Below are 25,790 nucleotides of genomic sequence, written 5' to 3'. Positions count from 1 at the left end.
TGTATAGAGTGTGTATTAAAAAATTAGGCATACTCTTCAAAAGACAAATACCAAGTTCTATGACCGAACATATATTTACTAATTCCAATGTTATGGTATCCTAATGATTTGAAACACGCCCTGTAAACTACTGAAAAAATAAATAACGAACTTGCATTGTAAAACTACGTTCAAGGTATTCATTTCCAGTCTATTGTTTTGGAAGTAAGTTCTTGCCTCCCATCTTAATTTTCACAATGACATTGAAAAAACAAGTATGTAGTAATTTTTCAAAAAATAATTTAACAATTATTACATGTGTTTCGTTGTTATAATTTTAATTATTACTTTAAAAATTTTTTTTTTATTTTTACTGATTATTGTAAACAAATACCTCTATATTTGTACGCCAATTCACATTCTCATTCTTCTCTCTACCCGATATATTCAAAATCACAAATGATCAGGAGGAATGAAAATTTTGCATGGTCGTAGATTTTATCTTAGAGAAATTTTCATCATGATATATTTCACTGTCAGAAGCGAAGCTTCTTATGCATTGTAGCGATGGTAAATATTGATTTATCGAAATCATGAAGAATAAAAATAATTAAAAAGTAAATATGGATTAAATTTCATCTTCTAACAAAGACACAAAAGTAGGATATTTATAGGGTGATACTTAAAAAAAGGATGAAAACTATAAAATCTGCTGGAAATAATGTAAAACAAGTGAAAACAAACAATTGATTGAGTTAATTGATGAAATACCAAGTATAGAGAGTGTTGATTACGTAATAATTTGTTTTTTTACGTCGTGTAAGTAAGAAACATAGCCTCTCTTTCATACCCACACGTACATAACTGATATTCACATATAATACAAACTATATAATTTGCGCCCTCACGAGAAAACAGTTCCAGAAAATTATATTACATGTGTACGAAAAAGTGTTTTAAACAAAAGTTGTTTATTTTGCTATAAAAATATTTTTTACAATTAAACTTTTGATCTATCTCTAACGATTTACAAGATGGGTCCTATGGCACGCTATAAAAATTTCAGCTTGATATCACTTTTCGTTTTTGAGTTATCGTGATTACGGACAGGCAGACGGACAGACAACCGGAAATGGACTAATTAGATGATTTTATGAGCACCTATATTTTTTGTGTTACAAACTTGGGACAAAACATATACCTTGCTATATATTTCATATTTACATGGTATAAAAAATGTTTATTATAGGTATTTCTTGTACACAGACGTAACATGAGTTTTTTTTATAAGGAAATTTGAAGCATTTTAAGTAGTACCTATAGTTGTTAAATAAAATACATAATGGATGATTACGTAATTGAAAAACTGGTTTTAAATAACATGATTTTGTAATAAAGTTATTTTTACTTTGAGCAAATATTTCTATTTTGTAAGAAATATTATAAATAATATTCATAATATTAATAAAAATGATATACCTAATACTAAAAATATTCTAATTTTGACTATAAATCCCCCAAAACTAAATTTTTCGTTATTGTTAATGTTATTTTTTAATGAAGAAAATATAATTTTCTAGAACAAGGTAAAAATTGGTAAACAACAAATTATAGTTAACTCGCCTCTCTATTACGGTAATTAAAAATGAAAATAGCTTTGTTGTTATCTCAGAAAAGCGTTCATTCTCATTTACATGATGATTTTTAGGATAGTCATTATAGATACTCTATAGATAATTTATAAGATACATAGATACATTATAGATAATCTATAATGGTATAATAATAATGGCATATAACAAAGCGGTCACAGATATAAAAAATGTATACATTTTAAAGAAAAGGTGGTGGATGAAAGCAAATTTTTGGCAAAGGGTCCCAGGTAGGTTTACGAAGACCTATGTTTTTCAGTTTCCACTAAAAAGCTGTCTTGAATTTTTGATTCAGACCAAAATTTAGTTCTAGATTCACGCCTGCCCATAGCAGAAGACCTTTAATGACATATGCTTATAAGGAATTAATAATTAAAGGATAACATAAAGGTAACACAACCAAAATAATACAACCAAAAATTAATATAGAAAAAGTTAGATAAGAATTATCTGATATCTGGTAAGAATTATCCTACTTACAATTTGATACCTGGATATCCATGAATTTATTTCATTTAACGATTGGGTGAATAGATTCTGAAATATAATCTTTTTCAGCAGATATTTCGAAAATGATTTAACTATATATTTTAGGGTCAATTTTACCCCAAAAATGAGAATAGCCCACAACATATGAAAACCTCCACTATATGTTTAGTAATAGTAAGATAAACTCGCCAAACCATGATGTACCACAAGTTTAGACCAGAAGAAAACATAGGAACTAAAAATAAATCTTTCGATAGACTCATTTTTAAAATGGTTGCTTTAGTTCTTAGGTATGTATGGTCAGATTACCAAAATGAAATTTTTTCCTATTTGTATGGGAGGAAGAATAATAATTTAGATGTAGAAGCGCTGGAGAGTTACGATTTTGGAATGTCTGTTTTGTTAATTTAAAAAATATTATTTCCCAGTGTTTCCAAAATAAAAATAACTTTAATTTACAACACTTAAGAAACGAGTTATTTTTGGTTTTTATAAATTTTGCAAAACTTGTTTAATTGTTAATGTATAGTCAGGAAGGATAATTTTAAAATATCTTAATTAAAAATTTTTTGAATTTATTTTAATTTTAATAATATTATAATTGCAATTTTTGTAATAAATGCATTTTTGAAATGGTAAACATGTATAAAATTTTTGCAATTTAATGGTTTTTGGAAAATGATTAAATAATCGATATCAAAGTTTATTATATTTGTAATCAAAATTTTCTGCTATTAACAATTTTAAATATAGGATGGCGCGCATAAGTCACAATTTAAAACTTACAATTACTTTCTAAAATAAATTAATTTTAATTTAATATTCCTCAGTCCTTTAATATTCAATTATTGGAACTATTGGAACAATGTTCCTTATCGCATGGTATCGTTCTGATTTGTTTGCTGGTTGGCAGGTAAAACCAAAAAAGTGCAACAAAAAACCGTCATATAGGTTACCTAGGAAACTAACTTATATTTTTGAAACAGTCAATTTGTATTTTTTGTCAAAATTTTATGTTTTATCATTTAAAAAAATTGAGTTGCGAAAAATTGAGTAGTCAAAGCTAACAGAGATAATTCAAAGTAAGTACGATGAAATTTTTATGTTATGTCCTAATAAACTTCCTGATCAAACTAAATGTGATGTACGCACATATTGGGTTGACTACTAAATCAGAAGTATGCCTTTTTTTAACTAATATTACAATTATTACATATAGCAAAAACTAAAAGTAGCTTTAAAGTTAAATGCTTTAAAGAATCAAACAAGTATTTGACTTATAAAATTAATACCTTCAATTTTCAGAAAAATAGATGTAGGTAAATAAAAACAGTAAGTACTGCATTTATAATACAACAAGGTACGAAAGGAATATAGTTCCTACCGGTTGTCCCACGACACCTCTCGTTCTTTTTTAAATAGTGATTAAGTGGCATTTAATTGTAGAAAGTTATATCAATTTCTTGCATGACTTATTAAAACTAGAAACACGAAGATTTTAAGTAGAAAAAATAATAATGCCCGAGAAAAAACTTAATTCATTTTCATTATTATAAAAATTGAAACTTAACGTCATATTTTATTTTAAAATTCTAGAAATGAATTTTCGTTATCACAAAGTAATTTATATTATTAGGAAAAAAGTTGTCACACCGCAAATTACTTACAAAAGAAAAATTTTGAAAATAGCACGTATTAAAAAAATAAAATAAAAACTACGAAACAATTTTTTATTAATTAATTTTTTTCAGTAATCACGGCGTGTGCGGTTTTTAATGATAGTATAAACTATAACCGCGCCTCGCCCAGATAGATACATGCAGAGTATGACAAATGAGTTAATTTAATTGTACTTTATAGTCTATGGCATATTGTAACAAGCACTATTAATCTGTATGTGGTTTTTTTGTAAATCAAATCAAGGTAAAATTGTGTTTATAATTCTCTTATCTCAAGGCGAGAAGGTTACAGAAAAAAAATAGATGATTTATTTAATCACACGATTTTTTTTATATAAATCAAAATTTTTTAGGTGTAAGAGCATTGGATACTCGATTTAAGTAGGTTCTAGACTTAGTCATTAAGACTTTTTGAGATAAAGTTCATTTTTTATCCAAATTGAAAGCTGTCAAGCTTATTTGAGTATTTTTCGACATTTCTTAAAAATGGCTCCGCAATAAAAACTATTCTAATAAAATACTTAAGTTATGTGTCAAAAAATACATCTCTTAATCGTTAAATTAACCCGATTTTTATGTTTTTTTCGATGAAAATTACGCCAAATCTATCAATTTCCACCAAATTCTGAAACAAATATTGAGAAAATTGCAAAAAAATAGAGAAATTTGTCTCCGAATTCAATAAAATCTTGTTTCAGAGTTATTGTGACACATGACAAGCAATAAATGAGTTCGTCGAGAGGGGATCAATGCACATGCGGATTCTTAAGCGGATGCCTCTAAAACTTGTCGTTAAATCTCAAAATCATAAACAAAATCGTAACGCATAAAAATATTGATGCTACGAACAAAATTTTGTTTTAGATGTTCATAAATTTCATTTTCGGTTTGCGTTCGTCTGCCAGGGTGTCTGTCAAGCTGAAATTTTTACAGCGTATTCAGGACGTAATTAGTGAGGTTGAATTCGTTAATGAGCAACATGGGTAAATTTAGTCTTGGGTCCGTAGGACCCATCTTGTAATAAATACCGTACTACAAGTCTACCGTTGGAGATAGAACAAAATGTAAAAATTTTTTTTTTGTAAAAAGAAAAATATAAAATAATTAATTACTCAAAAAATAGTTACGAAGATACATACTTTTTTAGGAAGATAACAATCATTTTTAAGTTTTCCTTTCATTTTATGTTTAAAAACATTTTATGTAAATATAAAATGAACGAAAATATTTATTGCAATCTTGACTTATTTGAGAAATATTATGGAAATTTATTTACTTAAAAACATCAACAATAATTATTCAAGTTTAAATATCCAAGGTGAGTACGATTGTTATTGTATGATTAATACTAAAAATAAAGTGATGTCATTCTAAACTATTATAATAAATTCGTGAATCTTCTTCTAATACCTACACCTGCAGCACGTCTATTTTATTATTCAAAGTGTGAATTTTCAATATTTTTCTTTTCTAATAAAATTAGGTTACTAGATAAATATAGGAATTTGACATACTTTATGTTTCCAATTGCCACATGATAAAAATGTCTCTTTGAAATACGTTCGATTAAGTTTTATCAAAACTATATTGCTGAAATAAGGAAAATATCTTATCCATTTTTTATATGAGTTCATTGCCGCATTCGGAAAATATAAAGATAATCAGATTAAATTCTAACTAGAAAAAAAAGCCCTTGAAAGTTTTTTGATCCGGTATATCATAAACAAAAAAAGCCTTGGGGTCTCTAGGAGGTACAAAAATTATAGATTATAATATCGAATTTTGAGAAATACTCGATAAATTGAGATTTTTTTTACTGGCATTTATGGTCAGCATTTTACCATGTTTTCGATAACTAGCTTTCTTACCTTTCTGTTTTTTCGGTAAAAATATTGAGAACTGAATCACAGCAAATATCAAACCAATGACAATATAATTTTATGACATAAAAATACTAATAGAAACATGGTGGAAGCATTTTAAAACTAGATTCTGTTTTCTATCAGGTTAAACATTATACTATATTGCGCAACCAGCAATTAGTAGTACGAAAGAAGTGATTGCTTCTAAGTTCTGTACCTCAAGTGCGACGAGTTGCTGTACGAGTTGAGCACACTTTTTACTACTATTTTATGGTAAAGATAATATGAAAAGTTTTGGTGCACAAAGTGGGCAAATAGCTATTTATCAAATAGCTATTAAAAATTATATTAAATCTGTTTGAAACTTTCGGTCAAAAGATTTCATTCGTTTTTGCTCATTTGGTCGACAGATTCTTCTTTCATTTGTTCAATAAATTTAATGTTTTTTCTTTTTAAGGTAGTACCAGCATGAAATCACTTTTCGACAGATTTGGCCGAATTTTTTTTCTCGGGTTTATAATAGCTTTATTTATGAATTCCTTAAATTTCATAATTTTTGACCGTTTAGATCGCGAGATATTTAAAGACAAAGTTCGCGATTTTGAGAGTCATGTCCCATTTAAAGCATGTAAAATGTCCGGTCTCTCCAACTATTTTTTATGATATTATTATATATTGAAGAAAAAGTAGAAAAAAATGTTTATACAATAAAATTCTAAAAAAAAAATTTAGAAATTAATTTTCACTTTCGAGATATTAATTTTGACGTAAATTGATCGAAATTGGGACGTTGGCATAATTATTTCCCATTTTAAACGGTCAAAATTTCTGAAACTTTGGGAATTAATAGTAAGCATTATTAAATTCTTAAATTTAATTTTTCGTTAAATTCTGTCGAAAAAAAAATTGTACCATTGCTTTAACATAGAAACTGCAAATACCATGCTGGAACTACGTTAACAGTAAAAATTAAATAAATAAAGTCGTGGTACATGCAAACGAACCTGTTAAACATCAAAACATACAAAACCTATATTTAAAATTTTTAATATCCTATATTTTTAATCTATATGTAAAATTATTTATGGGATATGACAAATCTAATTTTAGGCATAACTTCCTCATACTGTGTTTGTGTCATCGCAGTATAGGCAATCTTTAAATAAAAATTATTCAATATTGACACTTAATCATTAAATAATGAGCTTAATTTATTTAATTAAACAAATTAACACCTTAGCTTTGAATACAGATTTTTTTTGAGAATTTTTAAAATTTAATTTTCTTTCATTATTTGTGAGTATAGTATATCAATAATTAAATGGCCTATAAACACTTTTCAAATCTATTGCAAAAATTAGAACTAAAAAAATCATTGGATAGAATTTTACTAATATTTTTCAATGACAAAAAGATCAAATAGATGACATTAAATTGTTATTTAATTAGCATCTTAGTCATTTAATGACTAAGAGTTTCGTGAAAAATACCCAAGAAAATTAATTGATGTAATAGTAGTTAAACACTATCCGAAACTCACCACCGGTGTTACGATTAGAAAATTAAATTATTCTTCTTTCTGAATGAATGTCGAATTAAAATGATGTCGTAAGAAGAGTACTTACTTTTCGTTATATTTTCACTTTTTCAGAGGGGTTCAATAGTTTTACAGTACTCGGATTTCTCGAAATAAGCATTCGTATTAGTTAAATAAGAGATGATTTAAAGCTATAAATTCTTCTATATTTCGTTGTGTCCGCCGTCTCTTCAACTTCAATATCGCAGAAAAAATTTCTTTGAATATTATAAAAAAGCGAAGACTTCAATTACTAAATAACTAATTTTTAGAATGACTCAGATCTTAAAAGGCCATATTTATTTTACGTATTTTAGAACAAAATACTAGTCATTGAAATAATATGTATAAGAAAAATTTTTAAAAGTGCTAATGCAAATGAATTCTCACATTATAAACTAATTATCCTAAATAAGCCTGATTTTGATTTTTTGAATAGATAAAGCTGAACTCATCAGTATTATTCAATTTAAATCATCCTATTGCTTGTTAATTTTGTATTATTAAAATTTCTATAAAAATATTTCTAAATGACGTAATTATTTTTAATCTGTGTAAGCATAATTTTATTTATATTTGTAAAATAATGCCCCCCAATAATATCATGAAATTTATTTCTCTATATGAAATAGAATGAAATTTATTTCATATAATTTTTTTATACGTAATTTAATTTGTTTCTGTTTAAATAATAGAAACTTTTTAAAAATTATATTTTGAGATTCAACAAGAAAAATTGTTTTAGTTATGATTTTACTGAATTTTTTTGAGTCTTTCTTGTAAGAAATCCGCGTTAAGCATTTTTATCTGGAACCTATTTATATCAACTGTTGGGTTGGGATTCCATAAAATAATAATTTACGCTAAAATAAAAACAATATTGATGCTACCAATTTTGGATAATTTGCACCTAAAATTCGTAATTGACTAGAAATGGCAAATGTTACAGAGGAAATATTTAGAAAACAACATTTTACATTTTTTGGAACAGCCCATCAGCTTAACTAATGTTTACCTAATGAATTCTATCATAGAATCTAATATTGCAAAATGATGGAATAAGGGTTGCAAATGACAATAATTTAAATACGAGTAAAGATCTGATTTTGAAGAAACATGGCCATTTTCTGCGTTTTATAAGAAAAGTATATGTTATGTTGCATTATGGTCTGCAAAATATCAAGTGATATTACAAGGAAGTTTCTCCCGATTCTTGTCAACATTAAAATATTTTTCCAAACCAGAAGCGAAACAATCAAATCAGTCACTATCTTACTGACTAACTGGTTAATATCTAATAGTGTTCTGTCAATAATAGTGCTAATCATTTTTATAGTGATGGGACGTGAAGTGCAAGTTTAAAATAATTTATTCTTATCGTTAATTTACAATAAACACTTTGCATCTTAAAACTATTGTGCCTAGCCTAAACTTTACCTATAGTACATCGAAATTTGTTAACATAATAATATCATTTAAGAAATGGAAAAACTATATACCCACAAAAATCATTGATACAGTGACGTGAAATCATATGACGTAAGGAATAATTTCCACAATCCATAACCTCAATAATTGCTAAACATTTCAAGGTTATGTAATCCATATATAATAACAAATATTGTATAAGTTTGTACATAAAAAAATAATACTAATTATACATTTTCTTAGTCAGATTCTTTCTTATCACATGATAAAATTGAATAATAAAATAACTTAAATATGTTATTGAAACAATAGCATTACTTGTATTTATCGAAATGATTTTATAATGTTGTGTTTAAAAAGTTCTTTCAAAAAGAAATAATTGATTACCATTAGCATTATATTTATCTGGGATTATTTTTTGCACATATGTAAATAACTTTCTCATGTATTAGGCAGAATAATAAATTTTGTATTAAAAATAATGATACCTATTGTTTTCTTGTACTCTTAATCAATCATTTTTTGTATAATTAACCATTAAAGAACAATTTTTATACCATGTATAAATGAAATATATCAAGGTATACTTAGTTGAGTCCCAAGTTTGTAACGGTAAAAAATATTGATGATACGAACAAAATTTTGGTATATGTTCATAAAATCACCTAATTAGTCCATTTCCGATTGTCCATCTGTCTGTCTGTCTGTCAACACGATAACTTAAAAACGAAAAGGGATCTCAAGCTGAAATTTCACTTGTTTTTCTCTTTTATTTTTACGTCATAAATAATGCTAAATGATTGACTCTACACACCAAGGCCAAGAATAGATGTTCAGCAAGACCAAGTCCAAGACTATACCCAGGTTATTTCAGAGAGGCCAACCTTGACTACAAAGTACGTTTTTAAAGCTTACAGTTCAATTTAACTTGTTCGGTCTTTCAATTCTGCTTTAAAATAGCTTATATTTAGCAAAAATATAAAATCGAATTAATTAAAATATTTCTAAAATAATCGGGGTATAGGTGTGCAGCAATACCAAGATCAAGACTTAATGTGGATCGCCAATTCCTTATCCATAATTTCCAGAATATTAGGCAGACTAAGAGAGGACACATAACCTTCACAACAGTAAAGAAAGGCCTGGTATAGAAAATATTGAGACTGCTTAATCAAAGACAGAATTAATCCAATAATTTCAAAACAGTGATCTAGCAATGTAAGAACAATTGAATTTTAATTCTCAAACAAGCTTTAATCGTGATCCAAAACCTAAACACATATCTGTTTTACAGCATGGTTGTTTTCAAAGGAATGTACTAATTTCAAAATGGTGGGAGCGCAAATAAATGAATTAAACATATCGGGTTGTTAAAAAACAAGAATATATTCATCGCTTCCACCATAATTATATTATATCAACCATTATTAGTCATTAATAGAAAAGTAGTTAGTCACTCAGATCGAATTTATGTTAATTGTGTAAAAGTGAATGTTTAAAGATGAAAAAATTTGTTTATGTGGGTATAACTAAAATTATTTTAAAGAATCAGAAAATTGTGAAAAATCAACATTATCGATTCCAAAAAACAGCCACGCCAAAAATGATGTGCCCATTCGGAAAAAAAATTTCCAGTTCTAGATTCTATCACAATATAACACCACAAATTCTATTGTTTTTAGAATTAAGGCAACAATTTTTATCTGAAACGCCATTGTGAGCATTGTTTTGATTAAATCTGCTTTTATCAGGACGTTTCATGTAGTTGTAATTGTCTAAGAAAAATTATTAAGCCATTTGAAGTACATGATCATTGTTCTTTGATTTTCCGAGACAAGGCAAAATACAACTAAGTTTTAATTTGGAATAGTTTAAAAAATCCGTCACTGTTTATTGCACAAAACAAAAAGAGTCAAAATTTTAACTACGATTTCACAATTTTTTGTATGTTTTAATAACTTGTATTAAAATTTAAGAATGCATTTTTACATAAATGATTTCGTAATTTTTTTCAAAATTAATTTTCCTAATTAATTCTTTTTTATTTAAGTAATAAAATTAATTTATGATATAAATAAACTATTATTAAACAAACAGGTGTCTGGCTGTGCTTGGATGATATGTCTCCACTAAAATTGTATACACCTAATTTAATGAACATATATATTATTTATTTATTTATTAAACTCAATATAATTCTTTAATTGTGTATAAACATTAATTTTGTTTTTTTTAATTTATTTATTTTTGTTATACTTTGCAAGAACAAAAGTGAAATTTAGATTTATTAAAATTATTTATTCTAGCGAAAAATTTTGTACATGCACAAAAAAACTAGAAATCATTTATGTAAGAAAAAGTATTTTGGATAAAAATTAATGATACACAAATAATTTTTATAAAGTGAAACTTGTAGGACGGGCTGAAAATTTGATATGCAGTTGTCAAGACCTTATTTACTAATTTCTCCACTACGAAAATTCTAATAGCTGTGGATTTCTCTTTCACGGGAGTTGAAAACTTTTCATTGCATAGCAAGATTAAATTTGATGAATATTCATCTAAGGCATTATTGAGAAGGTAATTCTATAAGCGATGTAAAAATTATTTTATCCGACACTACTTTATGCTTAAAGCTTAAATTAAATAAGGTTATTGTATTTGATGCTTCGAAAACCGATTCAAAAAAATGTTGCAGGTTTGAAATGTGCGATTATTTTAGCTTATAACTGCTGGATTATTAATATGGTACCTATAATATTATTGTTTAATTTTAAAATTATAGACTTTCTATGTTAAGAAATCATGAGAAACTTTGTTTATAAAATAAATTTTCCAAGGTATTTTCAAAACAATACTTTTACAATATGACATTTGAATCAATACAAAAAGGATATAAATAATTGAGATTACATTTAATATTACGTTTTAATAATTGTAAAGGAAAAATATTCATTAAAAAGTATTTAATGTGCTTATAATTAATTCTCTATGTAAAGGATTTTCCATTAAGAGTGTCCAAATTTTTTTTATGAGATATCTTTAATTTTTTTTTTAAGATTATTTCAGGCAAATGGCAAATCACATTGGGTTTGATCCCAATGATAGTATCGTCTTTTGTTTTAAAGGTTACTTGTAAAATCTCAAGTAGCTTATTTATTCAAACAGGTGATTTCAAGGTCTTTATCAGGTGTAGAACTACAATTTATTGTTGTAAAAATTTGAATATAAAAATTTACAAAAATAAGAAAATAAATATGTTGGATTCGTGAAGGCGAAAAATGATGCAGAATCCTGAAAATTACGAAGTTAGATCCATTTAGCGGGAATATAAATCGGATATTTGGACCCTCCCAATCCTCTTCGTTTGACGACTTAGACAAAAATCACATTATACACGGTAAGAAGCTTAAACTAAGCATATTTTATAAAAAAGACTCTTTTAATGGAAAACTATTTATTTATTTTCTTAAAAATAAATTAATTATGACTCACATAAATATAATAAGAAATAAATAAATGTATTAATCATTTTATAATACTAATTAAATTCATTAATTCATATAAATTATATTTTATTGAATTTTATTTTTATTGTTACATAATTTATTCAAAGATTTGACCGTATGATATTGACATATTTGGATGTCTCACTTTTGGCAGATCGTAAGATAGTGACCCGTTTAGGTGCCTCATTTTCTTGCTTCTACCTTAGAGGCGCCTAATATATATTTTATTACTACCAATTAAAGTCATTCTAATACGTAAGTGTGTTAAATGGTATCCATTCACTGCCTTACATATGACTGGCAAAAAATTCTAAAACTAAAATTTCTATGTTTCGCACCTGCAACTTTTACCTATCATTTTCTTATTTTAGATTTTATCATATCAATTCATTCTGTAAACATAGCAGAGCTGACAAAATCGTACCTCTTTGGAAAAATGGTAAACCATTTTTTCGATTTGTTAGCAACGTGAAAAACTAATAAATTTCCATTATACTTTTCAGCCTCTTCTGAGGCAGAAAAAACAAGAGGCACGTTCATCAGATTTTATTTTACATCCTTTGAGATAGGTACACTGTAAAAATAAATTACTGAATTGAGTTAAATGCATTTACTGTTAATGTTCTAATAACAAATCAATGCTTGTAATGATCTCAATATTTAATTCAATAGAAAATAATTATTTGGCATAGACTGCTTAAAAATTTTCTCGAACCAAGAAAAGATTTACTTGAACATATATTTTTACAACTGATATTTCGAATACGCCAAATGTTTAGATCAATTTTTCATCTCAAATTTGAAAAAGTCGACAATAATAATTACGAATAGCTAATTCGTACTAATGATGAGTACATTTTAGTCGAAATACGCATTTATAAAACAAAAATATTAATCTAGGCACAGTGATGGATTGAGGCCTAGGCCCGTGAGGCCCGGGCCTATTGCGGCAGAATTTGAAGGGCGGCAATTTCCTAACATTCACTTCCACTGTAGTTATAGATCTATATGTATAAGAGGTCAATGATTTCTTAAAGAAATTAATAGCAAAATCATGGAATTCAATATTTTAATAATAAGCTTTTTTTTATTATTAAATACTTTTTTTTTAAATCAGCAATTTTTTAACCAGTATTTAGTTTAATTTAAATTATAATTTATTATTACACAGTATTTTACCTGCAATTTCGCTCGCTCGTGTACAAACTTACATAATGAGATGTTTAGCTAATTGCAGTATTTTGTTTATTCTTTCTAAAATTCTGGTATCCCATGTAAAAAGTATTTCTCAATTTCATAAAATCGCCTAATTAGTCCATTTTCAGTTGTCTGTCTATCTGTTTGTCTGTCTGTCCGCTGACAACACGAATGTTCAAAAACAAAAAAATATATCAAGTTGTAATTTTTACAGCGTGCTCAGGATGCAGAAAGTGAAGTCGTAAATGAGCAACATAGGTCAATTGAGTCTTGTATCCGTAGGATCCATCTTGTAAGCCGTTAGAGATAGAACAGAAGTTTAAATTTAAGAAATGTTCTTTATAAAAAAATAAACAACTTTTGTTTGAAACATTTTTTCGAAAACATCACTGTATGTGTGGCTGGGTATCTCACGTAACATACATGACGTGAAAAATCGTAATCAACATTGATTCCATATTCAATATTTGAATACTTTCACTAGCAATGAAAACTTGAATGAAAACATATCTGGGCTTTCACATAAAACTTAGCGAAAAAAAAACCGCGTGATAAAAAACACCTTACCCTATACATTGTTTGTCCACAATATTAATTACTAAAGAATTAAATCGTATTAAATTCCCCAATTAAATCCTAATTTAAATCATTATTGCATAATATTTAAAAAACAAAGAATCACTATTATGAAACAAAATCAATAAACTACCTTAGTATAAGTATTAGTTTTCAATCCCCCCTTTTCCTGTTGCGTGTTAAGGAAAATACAAAGGGGACTTTTTGTTAGTATTAAATACGTAGACATCGTACGTTCTTCGTACCTACATGCAATATTTGTGTGTAATTAGATACCTGCACCTGATAAAATACATCATTAACTTTTATTAGGTATATTGTAGTTTACACAAAGTAATATAAGTTTCTTTTTATTTATCAAATTATTTACTTTTAGCACCAAGTATTACAAAACTGGTGTTAAAACTAAAGCAAAAGTAAGACGATGAACCGGAAATATTTCCACTCTACACTTTGTTCCAGTATTATATCATTTACCGTACTCTTGTCTATAGGTATATAATAGGCCTATACAATAGGCCTATGTCCTAAAATTTGGTATTGCCTCAATTGACGTTCATTACCAAACCAATACCTTGGGTCAAATCAATTTTGGGATAACATCAAAAACAACGAAAATATGAAGAATTTAAATGTACACATAGAAAGGCTGAAAAATAGTACGTGGTGACGTCATAACATGTGATTACCATGGAGACTATACAGATTGGCAACCATCTCGTTTAGTCGCTGAAACGAAACACTAAAAACGATCAAAGTTCGAAAAATTTGAACAGTAAGTCGGACTTCAATGCAGTTTTCAGCATTCAATTCGTTAGAGCACCAGGAATTTTTGTGACCTATATTGATTTATAAGAAATTAAAAATATGCAATTTGCATAAATAATATGCATTTTATAATTACATTTTAAATAAACCGTTAATATACTAAATTCACAAATCAGTTAATAGTTATGAAAATGATTCCAAACTTGCCAACGAGATACCTGGTACCCCAAGTAAACGGTATCCCAGTCGTACCCTGGAATTATCAGGAAATTCCTTATATAATCGTTCCAAACTCGTTACTCGGAAGTTTTTAGGGTTGCTTAGCACTGATGCCCGGGATACTCAGGGTACCCGAGAAAATTCGAAATTTACAAAGCTGTAAAATAGATAAACTTTGCTTTCTGATCTCGTAAATTTTTTTTCTATACAACACACAATATCAGTATTGCTTCTTTGATGTATACAACTACATGTAATATTATATGTTACATTTTATAATGAGTAACATTTTTATCTTTTATAAACTTGCTTTTATAAAAAGATGTATATTATCAGGCACCGTTTACCGTTTAATTTACAATCTACCCGAACGTTGATGCTCAAATTAGATCACTAAATATAAAAAAGCAAATAAAATGGGTTGTATTTTAAAAAACGAGAAATTAAAGAAATGCAAAATAAAAAATTTGTAATTTAACACAGGCGAAGCCTTAGGATATGGTGGATATAACATAAATTAATTATACAACAAAAATCATAATATTTAAACATAGATATTTTAATTACTTTATCGAATCAATCAGTAATACATATTATGAAACTAGATCTGTTATGAGTTGATTTAAATTAATATGTAGAAATAATTAAAAAAAATGCGAATAATTTAATTATATAAATAGCAAAACCTCAATAGCAAGCAAAAAAAAAATGGTAACATATCCGTTGTCCATGGAACTTTTAATAAATTGAAACCAGTAATTTTATCTCAATAAACATTTATAAAATGCGTGACAAAATAATTGGAAAATAATTGGTTGTGTGGAAAATTTAATTTAAGTTGATTTTAGTGATTTCTTCCAAGGTTTTCCAAGTACAAATCTTCTAGAATGTACCTGAAGTAGAATTATTGCCCCAGAATTATGTTCCACTGATTTTCAATTTTCTGCCCGGTTACTACTGTTACTAAGTACTGCTACATAGGTAGGTACATTCTTACGCGACAGCATCGCAAGAATAAACTATTTTATTGAAATATAATTTGATTCGATTTTAAAAAACTTTTATTTAACTTCACTTGTATGTATGAATGTCCTGGAATTTTGTAATCAATATTTTAACCACTTCCATACTTTCCACATTTGGCTCTTACGTTTGGTTCTCGTAATAAAGCACGTTTATGATAAGTGTAACACGATTTTCCCATCGCTTTCACCACAATTGATAGACATACGTTTTTTAGATTAAAATTAAAAATTTAAATAAGAAAATAATGTTTCTTATTAGTCACTCACACATGACTATTTATAAAAGCTTGAGGCACTCCAAATTATCCTTGATAATTTGAGATAAATGAGTGCATCCAGCTTTCACAAATAGTCATGTATGTGAGTGAAAATAGTTATTTTACTTATAAGGAAAATTATTATTTACTTTTTAGTACAATAAGTACTATACACGTTTTTGATTGGCGTGAAATTATTCTTTGATTGCCAAGAAACATAATTTTTTTAAGAATCCTCTTATATTGTTAGGAAATAAATTTATAAAGAAAAGTGGTTTTCCAGACGAGAATAGTTAAAGTTACAATAGAATTTCAAGTATTGCGACTATACCCTTTTGAAATTGGGATATGTTATAGGTATTCATTTTCTACCTGCCCTGGTTACTTTTATTTTTCGAAAAGCATGTAAATTTTTCTTCATTGTTCACATTCAGAAACAGTGGAGTAAGAAAAAGAACCTGAGTGTAAACAATAAAAATTGGAGAAATTAACGGGATTTTCTAAATATAAAAGTAACCAGGGCAGGTAGAATGTGAATACCTATAACATATCCAAATTTCAAATCGATAGAGTAAAGGTTATAATCTCAATACTTGAAATTCAATTATAACTATAATTATTCTCATCTGGAAAAGCACTTTTCTTTTTAATTTTTTTTTTTCATCAATGAATATTTAAGAGAATTCTTTAAAAGTTTCACGTTACAATCAAAAATGTGTATAGGACAGTCTTAAATGTTTTTACTTATATTTATTTTTAAAATAAAATATATATTTTGTATTTAGACCATTAGGTATTGTTGTTATTTTGTTGTTTACCTTTACGATAGAAAGTACTTTCTCTTACGAATGTAATAGTTATTAGGCGTCAGCGTCACATATATTTAAAGTAAATTGACTGTGTTCACGACTTGATACATTTTAATTTATTATTTTATAACGTTGATAGATAGATAGACAGATAGATACACGTTACTTATAAAATGTGTTTGTTTATTTACCTAAACTCAATTAACATCCATTTAAAATACCTTTTAACAGAACTTCCTTTTGCATTTTATATCTTCCTTTATTACAGGGAAAGTATAATAAAAATATACACATGTTTGTACATAATGTAGGTGGTTATAGTATCCTTCCTGATTTTACGGTTATACGACTACAAAGTCCCGTTTGTATAACTAGCTATTTTTGAGTACACTAGACAAGAAATTTACAATTGAACACATAATCATTAATTTCTTTCTTTCTTTGTGAGTTTATCTACTTCTGAATATATAGTAGAATAACAATTGATATATTAAAATTGGTTAAAATTTGTATCTCATAAAGCAAAAGCACAAAAAATCGATTTTTCATAATATTCTATGAACATTACAATAAAAAACACTGCCCAAACCATGGTTTTCAAGATTTTGTTTGAGATTGTTAAGGATCCCACAGTTTTATAGGTAAAAAGTATATCAAAATTTCTGTAAATATGGCTTCTGATAAGTATGATCTCAAATCAGACTCAAGTCGCAAAGTTCTAAGCACGCTAAGCAGTATGAGATGTTTATGAAAACGTTTTTAAGAAACACAACAAAAGTCTTCTCGTTACCATGACCGAAACTACATTAGGGCAACCAAGAGACTATTCCGCGGTCCCGAACTCACGAAACTTCTCCGGTTTTCCTATTGACAACGGATTTTGAAAAAAATTGTTTATTTTGGCGCACATTTATTTTTTCAGTCGATAAGGTAGATTAAATTTAAATTTAGCGCCCCTAGTATTGGCTATATTAATAACTTTAAACTTCAATTCAATTCGTCACATGTATCTAAATCTAAGCAAATAAATAAGTTGTTATCCATATAAGAATATAAATAAGTTAGTTAGTTAAATAATTATTTACAGTATTAACACAATCTCGATAATGAACTATATTCTCGCCAAGAAACAGTGTTACCTAGCTCGGTAACTTTACAAAAACATCAGGAAGTAGTAGCAAAGAAAACATCAAAAATGTTCTTGAATATTTGGAACTTTTGAAACGTGGATGAATGAAAATAATACCTTAGTGTACAAAAAAGTATTTTTCTTTATCCACGGCCGAATATACGTACTTGCTGGTACCAAATCACGCATTACTGCTTTGTTGGTACCAATGCATAAATGTGGAGCTTTAGGTCTTACAACAGAAGCAGCAAGCACGTACTTTAAGCCGAAAATAAAGAAAATAGTATACATCACACAGACAGAAAGTTTGAGAGCCCTGAACTGTGTGCAATAAGTACAGGACTCTCAAACTTTCTGCTCTTGTAGTAATATACTATGTTAAAACGATAAATGTAAGTTTTGAAAATTGCCCGGGCAGTACGTTATAGACAATACAATAAGAGGAGAAACATGCTGCGATGTTTTAGCTTTTTGTCTATAAATTATCCATCTTATAAGTGATACCTACTAATTATTGTGTTATACGCTATGAAAAAAAGATTTCTTTTTTTTCAAAAAAGAAATTCTAAGCTGAACTAAACTTCTCTCTTTTTCAAAAGTAGAAAGATTGTTTGATTCTTTATAGGTAACGGCATTTTATATTACAATATTTTGTAATCTTTAACAAACAAAAAATGTTGCATAATAAATTCTTATAACCAAAATAAAACCGGTATTGTACAGATTAGACCATCACGATCGATCCGATCACGTAAACAGCAGAATAATTGAATTTAAATTCAAATAATGTTTCACCAAGCCCAACCAAATATGAAAGAAGTATTTTTTTATTGGTTTGTTTGTTATTCACAAAATTTGCAAACAAGTATGATAATTTCTAAGAGTGATAAAATAGTGTTAGAAAAAATATTAATCTTACTTCTAAAGTCATTGAACTTTTGGATAGTACAAAATCAAAAAAGTCGTTATTATTATTATTGTCTACACTTGGCCACAACGATAATCAGAATTTATTAAAAAAAATTTTTTTAATAAATTCCTTTTTTTTCTTTAATTTACTATTTTTGTAAAAAATGAAATCGCCAGTATCGAGACTCTTACAAAAATAGAGGTCTAGATCCAGGGAACTATATTAGAACCCATTGTCAAGGTGTCTGTAAAAACTTTTCCGCTACAAGAATTTGCATAGGTACCCGGAGACTATTATTTTGTCATAATTTTGCCCTCAACACAGCAAGACGTTCTTAGTCCAACACATCATTTTTAAGATGTCGGACAACGGATATATCTTTGTTTCGAATATTTGAAGTTGTATATTACGACCCTGGACCAGAGGAAAATTGAATTTTCTGGCTTTGATTAATATACGCTAGAGCCAGATACTCTGGCTTTTTCTGGCTTTTCATTAATATACGCCAGTGACAGATACGCCATAATGTAGGATTCTAATCGTCGTTGCATAGCAAATTTTTTTTAATCCTCTAACTTCAAGTATGGTCGTCTACTCGGTCAAGTTTAACTAAGGGGAGAGCTTTTGTGACTTGCAAGAGTGTTGCTAAGCTATCGAGCCACATAAAATTCAAGCCACAAAAGTTGTTCTTTATGAAGCTAAATGGGACCAGAAAAACCATTATTTCAGCTAGGAAAAACCATTATTTCAGCCATCAGGAAAAATAGATGTTTGCATTATTATATTCAATTATCTCATTTAAATATCGTGACGAATTGCAAAAGGTGGTCGTGTTCGGATTAAGGTAAAAATAGGCTGAACAAATTTCCCAATTTTTAACGCAAGGACTAACTTCAGAACCCAACCAACTCCTCTATAGTCGACAAACTCAACCTCACTAACTCGTTATTACAACAATATTACGGGTCTATACAATTTTAGGTTTTTTTCCGGGTCTAGTTTTTCCGATTACCCATCTACCGTTGTGTTTTTAGTAAACCACGGGCCCTGAATATCCTACGATGACCCACTATAGAAAGATGTGTATATCCTTCTTCACAAGAACACCAAATCTAAAAGATGTCCATCTTGTATTTTTTGCTGCAATATTCCTATACATATATTATACTCAATGCCATAAGACATAATAATAAAACCGTTTGTTGATTCTTCAATCGTAGTTGTTGCACGCATTTAAAAAAAAAAATACGCACCTTTAAAAGAGGGAAATGAACTTTCTATATGTAATGACCTGGATACGTAAGTAACAGTATACGAAAAGAGAAAGTGTATACAATCACTAAACATAAACGATATTATTTGATTTTAACACATTTGAAAATAGATTATCCATTATACACTTATACTAGTAATTGTATATCGTTCACTAAAACATTTTACATTTTATTACATATAAAATTTCTTGTTTATAAACATAGAGAGAGATGGATGGATATGAGTTGTATTTTACAATTACTTTTACAACTATAAGTGGAGAATTATTACAATGTTTTTTAAGAATTAACCTATAAGAAAAAAATTTATTATCGAGTGAATACTAAATTGTGCACAATGCAAGATGTGGCTGGTTCTCATATGTATATAGCATTTTCAAGCTATTTTAGGTGAAAATTAATTGAAATTCTAGGAATTGCTGCTGAATTTCAAGCGAAATTCGATTTGTATTTAAAGACATTGTTTTCGCTTAATCCAAATTAGCTTTAAACAAAATTGTGAAAAGCCAAGACTGTATTTAAGGATTTTTTCCCAAAAAATTGCGAAAAACAAATTCGTTTTAACGCAAAACCAAGAAAGGTCCTAGCAAGTTTTATCAGAATTTAAATTCTGTAATACAATGACTTAGTCGAAATTAGGAGGTTTCCAGTTGTCTAAAGTATTGATTTTCTTATCGTTAAAAGTAAGAAAATGGTTTAAATTTTTTCGATATCTTTAAATTTGACTCACTTTGTACCTTTTTTTAAAAATTATACCATAATTCGCCAGTAAAAAACAACTAAAATCGCAAAACGCGATGTAAAGCTGCTTTTTTGGTATGTTATTTGGACCTCTTATAGCGGAGTGTGAAACTACGTTTTGGAAGCAATATTTTCACATATTACACAGGTAGCACACTTTTTTTTTTTGCTTGCAAAACATAGTTTCGCGCTCCCATTAAGGGTCCACGCAACACACCAATAAAGCAGAATTACATCGCCAGCCGCTATTTGAAAAAATTCAAAAAAATTGTCATAAGACTCACTAGTGGAAGCTACCTAAAAACTTTTGGAGAAAATGGACACCAAAGTTATCTTAATAGACTTTATATTTGTATAATAGACATCAAATATGATTTAGTTTGCCAATAGCTCTTATCGCCGGTAAGTCTCGAACCCATTGGCATATTTAGGCTTAGCCTTGTAAGGTCTTAGAAACATTTAACAGGCACCGAAATTTAAAAAGTTTGCAAACTTCCTAACTCCTGGCGATGTAAACTTCCTTTTGACACCTTACTATCACAGAACCCGGTGTCATGGCATCACTCAAGTATTACATCGCCGTTTAATTTAGTTAAGAAACTACATTCTGCCCACATGGTAATGAAAAAATCAATCGATTTATATAATAATTGATCATACACTATAAGCAAGTATTTTACGTAGTACTTTAATAATCCCACCCACATAGTACCCCAGAGAACCCTACCTTATTAAAATGTACTACAATAATAAATATTTCATTCTTTACCTTGTATTTGTTTAAAAAATATGGTTATAATAATCATATGAATATTATATTTTTATAAATAAATAAGATTGTGTTTATAGAATGTTAATAATTATTATAAAATTTATTTATGATTGTTTACTGCATTTAATATGCATGGAAATAAAATTGCTAATTTAAAAATATGCATACATAATTCTATTTAGCATACATAGAGTCTTAGTTATTATTGTTACATGTTAATAATTACAATAATAAGTATACAATAATAGAGTATGATCTTTGTTGATCTAATAATTAGATAAATTACTTGTAATATCAAGATTAAAATCAGGTGTGAATAGAAACCTTGTATAAATCACGAGATTTAGTCAATGATGAGATGTAAGGGTCTTCGAAGAATCGAAGGGGCTCCTTGTCAAATTATTTCATAATTTGCAAACTCCTTAGATCCGGCAAAATCCGTCATTGAGCGGATCTAAAATTCCAGCAGAGAGATAAAATTTAAATGATTATTATATAATTTTTTCACTTTTAAAATAATTCTCCAAAAATTTCCATACAATCGATCATAAAACATTAAAACAATAGATATTTTAACCAAAATATTTTCCCTCGCTGGTTTGCTAATTATATATTCAGTAACGCGTAATAAAATTTAACTGTTTTTTTCGGTTACGTAATTTATCCATCCATTGCTTTTTTTTTAATGCGTAATATAATAATTTCGATTTTTATCATGATAATATACACAAAAAATATATAACAGATCCATTCACATGCTAGCGTTAACATAAATTATTTTTCCTGCAAATATAATCTAATATAATGCAAGATAAAATTTAAAAAAGAATAATACAGCGAGGTAAGTATTTGATTTTATTTTTATTAAACCTAGGGTCGTTACAATGCCCAGATTAGTTCGTCTTTATTTATCCCTGAATAAATTTTGTGGCCATTTGAAATAGAATTAAAGCAAAAAATTTACGCACACTAATAAAAATCGAAATCATTTTAACTAATACAAAATATGACAAAAATTATACAAGATCGAATTGATTTTCGCATAATAGCACAAAGTCAGTTTCGTGAACTAAGTATAAAAAATCATCATACTAGCGTTTGATTAGATCTGGCGTAAAAAGTAAATAAACAACAAACGCTTTTGTGAATGAATTAAATGCGAAACCTTATATTTAAAATCTACACATCCGGTTTTATTACATGGTCTAATAGTTTTCTGATGTGCAGCAACAAAATAACAATAAAAAAATAAAAATACATACAAAAGTTGTTTGTTATCAGCATGTAAATTTTAACAAAGTTATATAAACATTATTAAAATCAAAACAAATACTTAACTGCATTTAAAAAACGACATCTGAGAGTAAAATGTAAAATTTACTTTTAATTTTATACCACGTTTACCTTATAGATATCAAGCATCCCACGCTTTTTAACTTTAAACTTTGGACGTTATGTTTTGAAAAAGATTTTAATTTAAATATTTAATTTAACAAATTATGATGGAAGTTATTTAAAGAAAAAAAACTAATTAAGTTTTCAATGCTTTCACCAAATTTCTGTTATTTTTTAATCATAATATTGAATTGTCATCCGAATTATAAAAGTCCAGCGATTTTAAGATCTCTGCCATCAAAAAATGGTTTTAACGATAAACAGATACACGAAGAAACGATAGGATAATAAAAAATTTGGTAAAGAAAATTTTCAAAACTTCTAATTTTAATTATCTGTTCATAAAAGTTTATATTTTCAATATTTTTGTAATAAATTTTCTTTAAGGTTTTATAGATAAAATTTTGCACGGTTATTAATTTTCTCATTAACAAATAAAAATGAGATCATCGCAGTAACAATTGTCATTAAAATGAGTAAAAAAATATTTTGAAATTAAATGTTTTGGCGATAATTCAAAAATTACCACAACTTTTATTTTCCCACCCATTTTTTGATGAGATAATATCTATAAAATAATTTGAATAGAACGTTTACAAACTTTATGAGAAAATAGCACAATCTTTTTCTATTCACCGAAAATAAAAATTTGGGTAGTAGGGAAGTTGAAATTTTTCTTTTTAATTCATAAACTTATTTTTGCAATTGTTAAAAAAAAAAAAAAAAAGCTGGTTTTCAAAATAACGCTTTTGCTCAATAATATTGAATTACACCCATATAAATTTTTTACTTGTTGCAAATCATTCAAAAAAATTTACTCTTTATACCCATCAACTTTAACAATCTCATTTTAACCTTCGTTTAAAGAAAAATCAGTGAAGCTTCACACAGCTTTTAATTAAGAATGTAAAATTAATAACTTTAATGAAGGTTAAATATCATAATTATAGATTAATAAGGCGATTAATGTTCTCGAAAACATTAAATTTTAATTTTTAAACTTTTTAATCATAACTAACTTTAAATCATTAGTCAAAAAAATTATTAAATTGTTCATCGATCAAGTATACTAATTTTAGTCCCAAATTTGTAACGCTTAGAAATATTGATGATACGAACAAAATTTTTGTATACGTTTGTTCATAGAATCACCTAATTAGTGCATTTCCGTTTGTTCCTATCTCCGCCCGTATACACGCTAACTCAAAAACGAAAAGCGATATCAAACTCAAATTTTTTTAAACCTGCTTAAGACGTAAAAAGCGGAGTCGAGTTCATAAATGAGCAACAATTTGGGTCTGTAGAACTTAACGTCTTAAGACGCATAAAGTGAATTTTAGTTCGTAAATGAGCAACATAGGTCTATTGGGCCTTGGGTCTGTAGGTCCATCTTGTAAACCGTTAGAGATAGAACAAAAAGTTAAATGTAAAATGTTCCTTATAAAAAAATAAACAAATTTTGTTTGAAACATTTTTTCGTAAATACCATTGTTAATCCGTGAGAATGCAAATTAGGACAAAACAGGTGCACATTTTCTCCAAAATTATAAAAGAAAGGGACCTTAAAATTAGCAAGTAGTTTCAAGTAGTACTTCTGAAAGTCTTCTGAAAGATTCTCGAAAAACGAAACAATACTATACCAGAGAGAAAATACTACAGCAAATGGCAATCAAAAAATCGACATAATTGTGATGGTTTTTAAAAATTTTCTACGTTTACTGTTTAAAAATAATACAAGCACTGACATTCAACACTATACAAGTTATTTCAACAATTAACTCAGTCAATTGGGTGTTTTCAATTGTTTTTATGTTACAGTTTGATTGTTAAATTTATTTAATTATTTTTCTATAGTTTTATTTAATTTAGTTTGTGAAAATTAAAATTTTCCCGATAAATATTAAAAAAGCATCCCCTTATTAAAAAATAACACTAATGAAACCGTTAAAAAAATCACTAAATAAAAAAGATTCTTTATATTTAATTGTTCTGGTAAACGTTTAATGAGTTTAAATGAAGAAGGAAATATAATATGGACGCTGTCCAAAAAACCCGGCCCATTTTGGCTTCAAATGATCAAAATATGAACCTTGGCTAAAGCGAACACCAAAATATTCGTAATCTGCGACCCAAAAAAAAACGACGTACGATTTGCATACGGATCTTTTGGGCAGCGTTTGGTCTATTATAAATTCTAAAGTTCAAAACATAGCACTTCATTTGTCTGAATAAAAACAATTGTAAATAAAAATAACTTATTCGTTTCCAAACAATCAAAAAACTGTTACGCGGGTAATTCAAAAATAAATCAACAAAACTTACCAATTTGAATAAATGAAAATAATGTGATCACAGCCACAACAACACAAACATGTACATTAGCCATTTTATTTATATAAAAATTTAAATAAAAAAATAACAAAATTAACAAAAAGTTTTAATCAAAAATTAAATTTGTAACAATTACAGCAAAATTACACTGCGAACTCAATGGTGATCAACACGATAGAAATATGATTTCAAACATGTGTTATTATTTTTGTT

At 27.5% G+C, this 25,790-nt stretch overlaps 1 protein-coding gene across 2 annotated transcripts in view; it reads right to left on the bottom strand.

Annotated features, from left to right (window-relative positions):
- LOC123300924 overlaps positions 1 to 25,790 on the bottom strand; it is a 41,676-nt gene extending 15,886 nt beyond the window's left edge. The window contains exons 1-2 of one of the 2 annotated variants that reach the window (XM_044883604.1): positions 25,720 to 25,749; positions 25,569 to 25,648 (exon numbers count right to left, since the gene is read on the bottom strand). In XM_044883604.1, the coding sequence (XP_044739539.1) occupies positions 25,569 to 25,632 (64 nt within the window). In that variant the 5' untranslated portion in view covers positions 25,633 to 25,648; positions 25,720 to 25,749. Of the gene's footprint in view, positions 1 to 25,568 lie in introns of both variants that reach the window. The other variant, XM_044883605.1, reaches the window with a different exon arrangement.

The sequence above is a fragment of the Chrysoperla carnea genome, chromosome 5, assembly GCF_905475395.1.
Source record: "Chrysoperla carnea chromosome 5, inChrCarn1.1, whole genome shotgun sequence".
NCBI lineage: Eukaryota > Metazoa > Arthropoda > Insecta > Neuroptera > Chrysopidae > Chrysoperla > Chrysoperla carnea.
Note: the sequence above shows the minus strand (reverse complement) of the source record. Positions and strands in the feature narration are given on the sequence as shown.